The following is a 12,860-nucleotide window of genomic DNA, read 5'->3' as shown; positions in this document are numbered from 1 at the left end:
GCACACTGAGCATGATTCTGCGCTGCTTACTTGAGGGTGGTCATGGCCTAGCATTTTCCAAGGGTTGGGTCTGTGGGCAATCAAGTGATGCCAACAGTGCTCCCGATGTGTTATCTGGGCATAGGAGGGTGCTTGTCAAGGCATGGCTCGTGGCCTCCTGCCTTGGGCTTTTGACATTCCCCCTCCCTTTTAGGACATCCCTTCCCTCAAGGATCAGGTGAGGATACTTCTTCTCAAGCTCATCATAGTCCTCCCAAGTTATCTCGTCCATTGATAATCTTTCATCCAAGCACTTCTTTGGGTTTCATGAGGATCCTTCCTTCTTGATCCACTGTGGGTAACTCCTCACCAATGAGACTTGGATCACCTACTTTATTCTTGAGTAAGGAAACGTGGAATACTAGGGGCAACTGTGAAGTTGGTGGAAGCTGAAGCTTATATGCCACACTGCCAAGTTTCTCCAACACTCTATAAGGACCATAGAACTTCTAGTTCAACTTTGCACTTGTGGTTTTCCTCACTGTCTTCTTCCCGAATTGCCCAAGCTTCAAATAGATAGAGTTGCCTACTTTGAAGATCATATCATGCCTTCCCTGATCATGGTACTTCTTCATTCGACTTTGGGCCTTCTTGAGCTCTCTTTTAACTTTGGCCAGTACTTCGTCCCTATTGATCAACTCCTTCTCCACTTCATTGTTACTGGTTAAGCCCCTTTCATAGCTAACCAAGAGTGGTGGTAGCCTGCCATATACCACTTCAAAAGGGCTTTTGTTAATAGAAGAGTGGTAAGAGGTGTTATACCAGAATTCTGCCCAAGGAAGATAATCTGCCCATTTCCTTTACTCCTCATCACTGAAGCATCTCAAATATTGTTCCAATGTTCTATTGACCACTTCGGATTGGCCATCCGTTTGTGGGTGATAGGAGGAACTCCTCTTAAGCTGGCTGCCTTGCAATTCAAAGAGCTGCCTCCAAAATGAACTCATAAAGACCCTATCCCGATCTGACACTATTGTCCTTGGAAATCCATGCAGCTTGACAATGTTATTGACAAAGGCCTTAGCCACCAACTTGGTTGTATAAGGGTGATACAGAGGGATGAAGTGGGCGTACTTGCTTAGCTGGTGTACTACCACCAGGATCACTTCATGTCCTTCTAATGGGTAGGCCATCTATAAAGTCCATTGCTAAGTCCTCCTAAATTCTATTTGGAATTGGAAATGGTTGGAGAAGTCCCGCTTCCGACCTTGTGTCATAGTTGGCGTTTTGACAGATATCACATTCGGCCACAAGTCTCTTGACATCACCCTTGATTCCTTCCCAATAGAAGAAATGCTTCAACTGGATGTATGTTCTCAACCATCCAGAGTGGCCACCTTATTAGGGACCCCGGTCTTGTCCCTAACACTAAGGACCACAAGCTCACCTTGGTGATATTGGTGACCGAGTGATTTTGCCAACTTGCTTGGTCTTCAACAAAGGCTAGTGTTTGAGTGGAGGAATGATAGCGGATATGGTGGGATTGGATAGGCTAAGTGTTGATTCGGTGTGTTTAATGCAAGGTGGAATGACTTGATGGTTGCCCTTGATGTTGGGGTCACTTGGATGATGCTTAGGGTGGGTATGGTAAAGTGTAGATAGGATTTTGGGTGGTGGCTAAGGGGGGTTACGAAATTGGGAAGTGATGGATTATGAGAGTGTAAGATAGATTGCTCCTTGACTTTAGGGATTGGCTAAGGTAAGATAGGGAATGTAGGATTTGGACAAGGTAAAAGGATGAGGATCTTTGGTAGGATTTGAAAAGATGGAGATGATTGAGGGAGAATTCCTAAACTGTAGGAATCTATCAAGGAAAGAAAGGGTTTCGGCTTTGGCAAGTGGAGATGGTTTTGCTTGACTTGAGGAATTCTAGGAATAGAGTGATTCTAGGGATCGAGTGATTTTAGGGATTGAGTGATTTGAGTGGATGGAGGATAGAGTTTTGGAAAGATTCCTAAGTGGTAGCAATCCTTGAGGATTTGGTGGGGCTAGTTTGATAAGTTAAAGTGGACTTGAGAGATTTAAGGGATGAGAGATTTAAAGAATTAAAAATGATTGACAATACCTTAAATTAAGGGACGAGGGATTTAAGGGATTAGAGATGATTATCAATCCCTTAAATTAAGGAATTGGAATTGGAGGAAGTCAAGGCTCCTATAAGGAATAAGTTTCCTTATGGAGCATTGAGGGTGGACTAGGGCAAACACTATAGTGGGCAGCACTAAGTGCTTGGATGGATCAAATGAGGCAAATGAAGAATGAACATTCAAGAACAAAATGGTGCACACTCAAGAACAAAGTAAAATGCTTAAGAACTTGAATGAACAAAAGGTAACAAATCAACTAATGATTCACGGATTGCACAATAGTTAAAATAAACTTCATGATTGGTAACTTGATAAAAAACAAGGATAACAATAACTTGGATTCACGAATTGCACCAAGTTGCAAGAACAAGATAAATGAATCACACCTATTTATGAATTGTAAGGTGTGATCCTCTCTTTGGGATTCACGAATTGCATCCAAAAAGCTCAAGTGCTGAGCACCAATTGTTAATCTCCTAAACAAAATAATCCTCCTCTAGGGAATTTGCCAAAAGGTGTAAATGCAAAGACTAAGGGTCCTATTTATAAGGATTACAACTTGGAAACCCCCAATAGGTCCCTTGGAAAATAAATAATTAAATTAAAATAAATAATAAGTAATAACATAGTTGGCATGGGCAAGTTGACCCATGGAATGCATGAGCCCATGGATGGGCTAGGTTGGCTCTTCTCTTCATGGGGTCCTATCACACCTTCCTTGCTGTTATGAAAGTGATGTAGAATCTCTTTTCTGAGATTGGAAACGTTAGGCACATAGACATAGTTCTTGTAGAAGATGAGACCATATCTTAGTTTGTAGCCTACAACCCCTTGCCCTTGGGCATCCTAGAGCTTAATGATCTCGAGTGACCTTGCATCCAATCAGGTAGCCTCTCTGATCTTATCCCATACTCACCATTCTGTCCCACTCAATGCCAAGTTGGATGACTCCTCGTCATCACCGACTATCTCAAGTAGTTGGCTACTTCCCTTCGACTTAAGGTATCAGCCACCTTATTTTCCTTGCCCAGTTGATAGACTATGTCGTACTCAAAGTCTAGCAACTTGACAAGAAACTTCTGCTGTTCAGGGGTGAATATTTTCTGCTGGAGTAAATGCCTGAAGGCTTGCTAGTCTGTGATGATAGTAAACTTGCGCCCCAAGAGGTATGGGCGCCACACCTTGACAGCATGCACAACTGCCAATAGTTCCTGGGTATAGGTACTCCATGCTTTCTTCATAGGCCCGAGTGCCTTGGAAATGAAGGCTAAAAGCCTTCGGTCTTGAACCAACACAGACCCTATGCCCTCAATGCTTGCATCTGTAAAAACTTCAAACAATTTTTCAAAGTTGGGCGGAGCCAACACAGGTGTCTTGGTCATGGTTTGTTTCAATTCTTTAAAGGCTTTCCTAGCCTCGATTGTCCACTCAAAACTATCCTTCTTGAGCATTGTTATGAGTGGCATTGCTATGATTCCATAGCCTTTGACAAGCTATATGTAATATCCCGTGAGCCCCAAGAATCCCCTTAATGCCGAGATGTCTTTGGGCAGAGGCCAATCCACCATGGCCTCTATCTTTTTGTGATCAACTTTGACACCATCTCCCAAAATGAGTGGCCAGGTGTTACTTTAATCTCTCGAACACCTCATCACATTTTTCATTCCAAGGATGCATTTTTCCCAGTAATCAGAGAAAAAGGGAGACATTTAGCTATTGACTTGGCTATAAATCTTCCTAGGGCGGCTACTCTGCCCACCAGCTGTTGAGTTTCGTTCAGATTTTTCGGTGGCTTCATATTGTGTATGGCTTCTTTCTTTTCTAGGGAGGCTTCAATTCCTCTTTTAGATACAATAAACCCAAAAACTTCCTCGACTGGACTCCGAAGGCACATTTTACAAGGTTCAACCTCATTTTATAGTAGCATAAGATCCTGAACGCCATTCACAGGTCATCAAGGTGCAAGGCGAGCTTCCTACTTTTTATCAACAAGTCATCTACATAAATCTCCATAGACTTCCAATCTATTCTTTAAACATTTGATTGACCAACCTTTGGTAGGTTGCCCCTGCATTCTTCAATCCGAAGGGCATGATTTGGTAGTAATAGAGTCCTCGGTCTATTATGAATGAAGCTTTTTCATCATCTGCTGTGTGCATTCACATTTGGTTGTAAGCTGAGTATGCATCCATGAAGCTTAACATACGGTGTCCTGTCATTGCATCTACGATAATGTCGATGCGTGGTAAAGGGAAGCTGTCCTTTGGGCAAGTTTTGTTCAAATCTATGAAGTCTACGCACATCCTCCACTTTCCATTTGCCTTTTTTACCAAGACCACGTTGGATAACCATTCTGGATAATGTATTTCCCTGATGAAACTTGTTGCGAGCAACCTTTCTATCTCCTCGTTAATGGCAGCATACTTCTCTGCATTAAATGGCCTTCTTTTCTAACTCACTGCCCTGTGCGCAGGGTCCATGCCCAAGCGGTGTTTAATGCTTCATTATCGGCATTTCTTCGTGGCTCCCCTCAAATACATCCCTGTGTTTTATCAATAGTTGCTTCAGAGCTTCTTTGTCTGCCGGCAGGACTCGAGTCTTAATGCGTGTAGTAGTTCCGGGGCAATTTGCATATAATGTCATGAGCTCTAATGGTTTGTTGACTTTGGCATGTTGCTAACTCTGGTTGTCCGTAACCTCCACATCTTTTTCTAAAGTCACCGCCAAAAGTAGTTTAAGGGGTGGTGCTAGTGCCTCGTTCTGCTATGTTACAACACAAACTTCACTTTGGTCCTTTCTTAACTCTTGCACATAGCACTCCCATGCTAGAGCTTGCTCGCCCCGCAATTCCCCCATCACACTATCTGTTGGGAACTTCACCTTGAGGTGGTATATGGACGTCATTGCCCTAAGATGCTTTAGTGTTGGTCTACCCAATATGGCATTGTAAGAAAAAGGAGCTTTCACCACTAAGAAATTGGTCATGGGAGTTGCCGTTCTCATTCCACTTTCGGCGGTCACTGGGAGGGTGATAGCTCCGACAGGCTGGATCATGTCTCTAGAGAAACCCTTCATGGGTTTGGGGAGAGCCTTAGCTTACCAACATCAATGCCCACTTTGGTGAACACCTCCCAAAATAATATATCGGTTGAGCTTCCATTATCAATTAATATATGCCTAGTCGTATATTTGCTTATCACAAGGGTGTTTACCAAAGCATCATCGTGTGGGTACATCACCCCTTCTCGACCCACCTCTTTGAAAGATATTACCATCCGATCACTGCTAAGTTTTGTTGCTTGGGAGCTCTGTCTGCTACATATACTTCTTCATACCTCGCCTTTTGTGCATACACCTTCCCACTAGATGCGGAGACATCGCCCCCAGCAAAACCTCCTGCAATGGTCCTTATTTCTCCTATGGGCACCCTGTTCTTGTCACCTCTTGGGGGCGCCCAGTCTCCATCAATTTGGTGGCCAGTAGCTAGGTGCCTTTGTTCTGGGCTGCTCCTCTTATTAGTATCATGCCTGGATTCCTGGCGCCTTCTGGGTTTTGTCCATTCTACCACTATTCTTTCCAAAATCGTGGAGCGTGATGTGGGTTTTGAAGTTCTCCAAATGATCTACTGGGTCCTTGGACCTATCATACATGTCTATCTGGGGGACCTTGAATTTCGGCAGGAGCGGTCTGCCCATAATCCATTTGCTATATGGTAAATCTGTTTGGTGTAACAGGCATTCCGCCGAAGAAGATCCTCCCATCCTCTTTTCCATCTCCTCATACTTTCTTGCCAGTTCTTTTAATTCGTCATGCTATTTTCCTTCTCTGTTCGCCCCATGTTAGCCTCGGTATTGCAGTGTACCTCCTCCTCACCTTGTTCACTATGAGCGAGTGTGATAGTATCATCAGATTTAGCTTCCTCCACCATAGGTCATCTTTTTCCTTCTGCAAGAATTCCATGGCCTCCAATGCCTTCTTTAGCCTCTCCTTAGTTGCTACTAGTCATGCCTCCATGTTGGCAATGTATCCACCACTCGGCTTACTACGGAACGTGTTATAGTTGACATGTAAGAACCACACTGAATGATTGTGAGATCCCACAGACGATGCCAATGTTAAGGATGTGTCTCACTTCCTCTCTGCAACCATTCACCCACACAATGTTAAGAGGCTCCAGTTTGATCTACTTGGGAAAGCTTCGATGCCTAAGTCAATTAAGTGTAACCAAATGATTTAGCATTCAAAAGAGAGTTCGATCCCTCACTATCAAGGGTTACTTGGTTTATATAGGCTCATATGTGACGTTTAACTTGTTCAGAGTTTATCGAAACGGATCATGACTCGATGACTAAAATAATCGCGTATCTGCATGATATCTCTATCTTCCCGTGAAAGGTAGCGCGGTGTGTGTGTAACTTTGCTGAGCTTTAGGCTCTCTAATTCCCTTTAGTGAGCAAAGGGCCTCTTCTAGTGGGCTTCTTTCATATTGGGCTTTTGAAATGGAATGGGCCTTTGGCTAAAATAGACCCTCCACAATGTATTACATTGCATTCCACAAGTATACAAACTAAGGATTCTACAAGAATGAGTTTGAAGGAGTAACATTCCCTATTAACCAAGCAGGAGAGCCGCCAACGATCACTGGTGAAGAAATCTTGTGAAGTATTTGGCAGGTAGAGATGGGCTACTCCAAGTGGATTGATATTGTTATTTTTCTAGTAATGGTGGTTCCATATAGGCTTATGTTTTGGGGAATTATAAAGAGCGTTGAAAAGGTTAAGCCGCTTATTAAAGCTCTTGTAGCTGTACCTCACAAATAGTCAAAACAGATCGTAGAAAACCCATCTGCATCTAGATGCAAAGCTTTAGTAACACCTTTGCATTAGGCAAAGCTTTAGTAACATGATGTTCCTAGCTAGTATTATGAATTTGTACGTGCATATGCTATGTTAGACAATTGCAGTATTTATTGGCTCCCTTCCTCTTTCTTCTCTAGCTTTTTGTTAAAGATGCTCTTCGTCTCTCCATTTTCCACGTAATTAGATCATGATCATGATCATCAAGCTAGCTATTGTGTAGGCTTGTGGATAAGAATTTTTGTTCTAGTCTTGTAGAAAATTTGTATTCTCTAGCCTATCAACTAAACTTGGGGAGCTTTTTACTCTCTAGTCATTAATTGAAGTTATGATGTGCAAGATTGTGAAAAAGATCTAAATGCCAAATTTATCTATCTATAAAAGGGTGTTGTCTTAGTCATTGAAGCATGACAAGATCAGTGAGTTTGAGCCTTTAATTTGGTCAATACACGATACAAAATCAAAAAGCTTGAGGTATTTCTTTAATTTGCATCTCACTGTGTGTTAGGAGTTATAAAAAATTAGGACATTTTTTTTTATCTTTCGTAGAAAATTCCTCTACTTTTTGTGTACGTGTTAGTGAGATTTAGATGTATTGAGAATTTTGAATTTGAATGATTTGTTACCGTGTACTCCATATTTTAATTAGTGAATTTCTTTAATTACGATCGTCTTCAGTAATGAATTGAATGTAGTTAGACTTGATTTATTTAAGAGCACTTAAATCTTCACGTCTTATGTGGTTGCTGAAATTTATTTTCATATTTTCTACTTCTTCACCATTCTAAACATTTGTTTGTCACAACACATGATTTAGTGGTTACTATCTCTTTGTTTTTTTAACTTGGCCGCTATGATCACTACAACAAAAAAGAGATTTAGTAACGCTTTAGAATTGGTGACAATTCCCAAATTGTCACAAAAAATCAGTTTTTGTAATGGTTTATACAAACTGTCACTAAATCCAGATGAGAATTCGTCTGATGTTTGAATATAGGCAAATTTATGTTCGAACGTTACATGGAAGTTCGAACATTAAAGAACATAATATTTTTTGGCACCAACGTTCGAACGTTATTGAGTGATGTTTGAAGGTTAATGAGTGACATTCAAATGTTAGTGAGTGACATTTGAACGTTAGTGAGTGAAGTTCGAACGTTAGAAAAAGTATTTGATAAAAATGACTATAATTTAAATTTTATGTAATTTTTAAATAAAATAGTGCATCATTTGTGAACAATTATTATAAATTTAAAATGATTGAAATTTGAAGTGCAATAATTTAATATTAAAATTGGATAAGCTAACATGAAAGATAATTGAGAATTAAAATTGAAAAAAATAGATACATTAAGTAATATTAACAATACATTAATACTTCTTGTTTGGCCATGACTATTCGAGCCTTGAGCCAAGCAATGTTTGAGTTGGCTCCCTATTAGCCCCATTTCCTTGTTGTTAAAAGATGAGTCATATCCTGTATTGATAAGAACAAAACATTAGAACCATAGTTATAAATATTTTGTAATAAAATTTAAACTGTTATTGATAACATTCGAATGTTTAGACGTACAAGTTCGAACGTTATAAGTAAAATTTGAACATATAAGACTACGAGTTCGAAGGAGACTGGCAAACACTCAAACGTTCAAATGTGTTTATATTTAAATGTTTGAACGTGATATGAATAGATGAATGTGCGAACGAGAACAATGACAGGCCCCACTTAAACGTTCGGATGTAAGTGCATCATTCAGAACTAGAGGGTTAACGTTTGAATGTATTCTACCACGTTTGAAGCTCAAGGGTTAACATTTGAACGTCTTACATCACGTTCGAATGTGATATGGAAACGTTTGAACATTTGTTGCGATTTGGAATCTGAAAGGTGTTACATTCGAACATTACAAACATATATTTGGAATGCTATTAGCTTTCAAACGTATATCCTAAACGTTCGAATGTATATAAATTCCACGTTTGAATATCAATGGCATGTTTGAAACTCAACGGTTGTTTACGTTCAAACGTTGCTAGTAAATAATATATATATATACTATTGTACATAGAGCGGTACTATTCTACCACCTGAGTAGCACCACTCCATTTGAGCACTAGCACATTTGTGTTGGTTTTTTTTTTTTTTTAACTTTTTTTTTTCAATTTTCATATTTTCTTAATATATTTAAATGTTTAAAAAAACAATATACTTAAAATCACTTCCTTAATCATTAAGTAAAAAATAAAATAAAATAAAAATTTTTCTTTTTGGGTCAACTTGGGCTGTAAGCCTTAGGTGTCATAGTTGTGTTTTTCTTATATATATATATATATATATATATATATTATACTATACATATATATTATACCCCTAGGGATGATGTACATATATATTATATGTTATATATATATATTACCAATTATATTATAATACTATATATATTAACTAGTATACTATATACACTATATACTATATACACTTAACTAGTATATACCCCTAGGGATGTAGCACTACTCCATAGACCAATTGCATTAGCCAATGATAATCAAACCCCAACATTGACAACCACATAAAGTATGCATGGAGAAGGAGGAGATGATGCGTAACGGTCCTGAAAAAGTAGGATGGAAATATGGGTTTTCTTTGTTTATCTTGTTGGACAAGAGATAATACAAATTAAGCAAGAGTGAGTGCACAAGCATGATGCAATCACCTTTTTTTTTTTTTTAAATAATATCTTAGACCAACATGAAAACAAAAAATTAACTTTTTAATAGTAAACCACTCGCTTTCTCAAAGTGATTGTATGTCTCATTCCATGACTTTATGTAGCATTATTTTGTTTGCAACAAAACAGAGTTGTTAACTATACTAAATAAATATGGAAGAATTTTATGAATCTACGAATCCAATAATAAGAAAAAAGGACATTTACCCTCGCATGCAAGGCAAACACAATAATTCCAAGTAAAAACCCTCATACCTACTAACCATTGTCTATTAAAGAACAGAATGATAATGGAAATTGTTAAGACCCTAGTTGCAAATTATGAGAATGGAACAGATCTATAACTTTACTGAGATGGATGAACATTGAACATGATAAAATTGGCCATGCCTTGGGGTATTCGAGGTCTCCAATTCCTCAATCCCAAAGAAAATAACAAACTTATTCAGACAGTTTTTCATAACGTCCCCACTAACCACCACCTTCCCTGACATATACCAAAACAATACCTCTAAATGACAACATCCAATTTAGGGCTATCGTCTCCATCTGCAACACATCGCCATACTTTTATTTTTTTAATATTAGTTATAACATATTATATATTAGTTATAATATATTATATAATATAGTATGTTATATATATAATATTTGGTGATGAAATTCATGAGATTTCGCCCATCTATTTATAAAATTAGATTGAATGTCATGAAAACTTGGGGATTGCAAGAAATCTCAACCATGAGTTTTATCGATGATTTCCATGTGTTGATGCATATGGAGGGTAATGCTTTCTAGCTATATAATATATAGATAGTACATATATTATATATAATGTATTTTATATTATATATACTAGTATATATATTATATAGCATATTATACTGCACCATATATACTATAGTATATTATATACTATATATATAATATATAATACACTATATTATATACTAGTTAAGTATATAATATATATTATATATATTCTAGTATATATTATATAATATATATAGTATATTATATTAACTATATATATCGTATATAATATTAGCTATATATATAGTTAATATACTATATTTATTGAAATAATGCAGAAAATTTTTCGCTTGATTTTTAAATAACATTTGAACGTGAAAATTTAACGTTTGAACGTTACTTTGCAAAAATTGGGCATGATAATTTAACGTTTGAACATTACTTTTTAAACGTTCGAATATCAGATCAAATCAAAGTGTTTTTAATGAATAAATGCACGAGAGGAAGCAAAATCATTTCTTCTGTTTCTCCCATGCATGAAAGAGAAAGTGAGGGAGAGAGAGGGTCGTGAGTTAGAGAGAGAGAGTGTGTGTTCGTTAGAGTGAGAGAGGGCTAGAGAGAGGGTAGAGTGAAAGATGGTTAGTATTTTTGCTCTCTGCATTTATTTTGGTAAGGAAAAACTATTTTTTCCTTTGAATGTTTTGCAATTTTATGATATTTATTTTGTGTTTTTTTTTATATATATCTCTCTAATTAGCTAGTGTTGTGATTTTTTTTAAGGATTTGTTATTGTGACTTGTTCAAAACTTGTGATTTGTAAGAGGATATTATAAGTGATGGGTATATTTCTAATCTTGATTAATATGTTTATATATTTTATTGTAATTTTGTTGTGGATAATGATGAATATTTTGATGTTTATAATGTGAGTTGATTGTGGATTTTGAAGGATTAGATATGGATACAATACTGTGAGTTGAGTAGTAAATTTTGATTGTATATATTGTGAATATGTTGTGAATTGGATATTATTGATAAATTAGAAGGAATTAATTTGTTTATATTGATGAATTAGAAGGAAATCTTTGTGATATAGATTATGTAATATGATGAATTAAAATAAAAAATTACGTTGTGTGTATGCTTATTCTTAAAATGAAAGTAAAAATATGGTGTATATTTATGGATTAAAATGAATATGTTTTACAATTGTGTATGTGAATTTCAAGCATATTTTGTGGTTATTTTTTTGTGACTATGTTTTGGTATTTGTGAATTAGTTATTATTGTGCATATGTATATGTGATTTGTGAATTAGTTTAGTCTATAGAGAATATGTTTATATATTGTGAATTTGTGTATTACAATATTTATTAAGATTGTTGGGAATATGTGAAATATTATGAATTTTGTTTGTGAATATGTTTATATATTGTGGAAATATGTGATATTATTGTTTATAAATTTGTGAACTTTTATTGAATATGTTTGGAATGATTTATTAAATTATGCAACATGTCATTAATTTATTTTTTATTTGTATTTCTTTTAAAACGTTATTTAATTTGAATTTCCTTTATCAAATGAGTATATGAGGTCAAGACAACAAAAGTTGGAGTCTCTTTTGGAGCAATAGTCTAATTTGGAGATGCGTTTGCAGCAGCAACAGAGAGACCAGGAGGAAAGAATGAAAGCAACAGATAGTCCAAATAGAGCATGTTATGTCATTGTAGCAGAATCGTGGTGGACTAAGAAAGAAGAAGAAATAAAAACAATTCAATTTTCTCATTGTGTAGAACTTTTAATATCTAATTTTGCAACTAAATAAAACATTGTTAGATGTTAATTTGATGACTAACGTTCGAATGTAATTACACAAAATTGTAAAATAATGTTTGAACGTACGACCCAATATTCGAACGTACTCACCCTCAAAACGAACACAACATTCACATGTTTTGACGATTAACGTTCGAACTAACTCCGTACGTACCACTTGCGTTTGAACGTAAATATGATATATTCGAATCATAAACAACGAATATTAACTATTTTCGTTCGAATGTCAATCGGTCGGGTTAATGTTCGAACCTTTTGTTGGACATTTGAACTTTACACTTTGTGATAGATTTCAACCATCACAAAAAATCTTACGTTCGAATGTGACATCAAATGGAAGACTTCCAACCGTTACTAAAAATATTTTTGTGACGGTTGAACAGTAAACAATCATAAATTATTTTTTGTGATGTACATTAGAACCGTCACCAAATGTCTTTAGTGACATTTTGGTCACAATGATTGTAATTAACACTTTCTGGCCAATCAACACACTTTGGCCAAAAAATGACAGGGTATTATGAGAATATATATATATATATATAGATATAGATTAT

The 12,860-nt window shown here is 36.6% G+C and overlaps 1 protein-coding gene across 1 annotated transcript; it reads right to left on the bottom strand.

The window, feature by feature from the left end:
* Window positions 1–281: 281 nt before the first annotated feature.
* Window positions 282–1,172, bottom strand: LOC122304584. Its single transcript, XM_043116846.1, has 3 exons — window positions 844–1,172; window positions 589–741; window positions 282–468 (listed from the first exon to the last, which is right to left on the bottom strand). Exons 1-3 carry the CDS (start codon window positions 1,170–1,172, stop codon window positions 282–284), a joined length of 669 nt encoding a protein of 222 aa, XP_042972780.1.
* Window positions 1,173–12,860: the final 11,688 nt, after the last annotated feature.

Source organism: Carya illinoinensis, chromosome 3 (assembly GCF_018687715.1).
Source record: "Carya illinoinensis cultivar Pawnee chromosome 3, C.illinoinensisPawnee_v1, whole genome shotgun sequence".
Classification (NCBI taxonomy): Eukaryota; Viridiplantae; Streptophyta; class Magnoliopsida; order Fagales; family Juglandaceae; genus Carya; species Carya illinoinensis.
This window is presented reverse-complemented; position numbering and strand designations above follow the sequence as displayed.

What these genes read in the sequence shown, in the direction of transcription:
- LOC122304584 (XM_043116846.1), bottom strand. Translation starts at nt 1,172, where the DNA reads ATGGCCTACCCATTAGAAGGACATGAAGTGATCCTGGTGGTAGTACAC. An exon ending in AGATGCTTCAGTGATGAGGA is followed by an intron (nt 742 to 843) that starts GTAAAGGAAATG and finishes GGTATATGGCAG; the next exon opens with GCTACCACCACTCTTGGTTA. An exon ending in AAGTACCATGATCAGGGAAG is followed by an intron (nt 469 to 588) that starts GCATGATATGAT and finishes TGGTCCTTATAG; the next exon opens with AGTGTTGGAGAAACTTGGCA.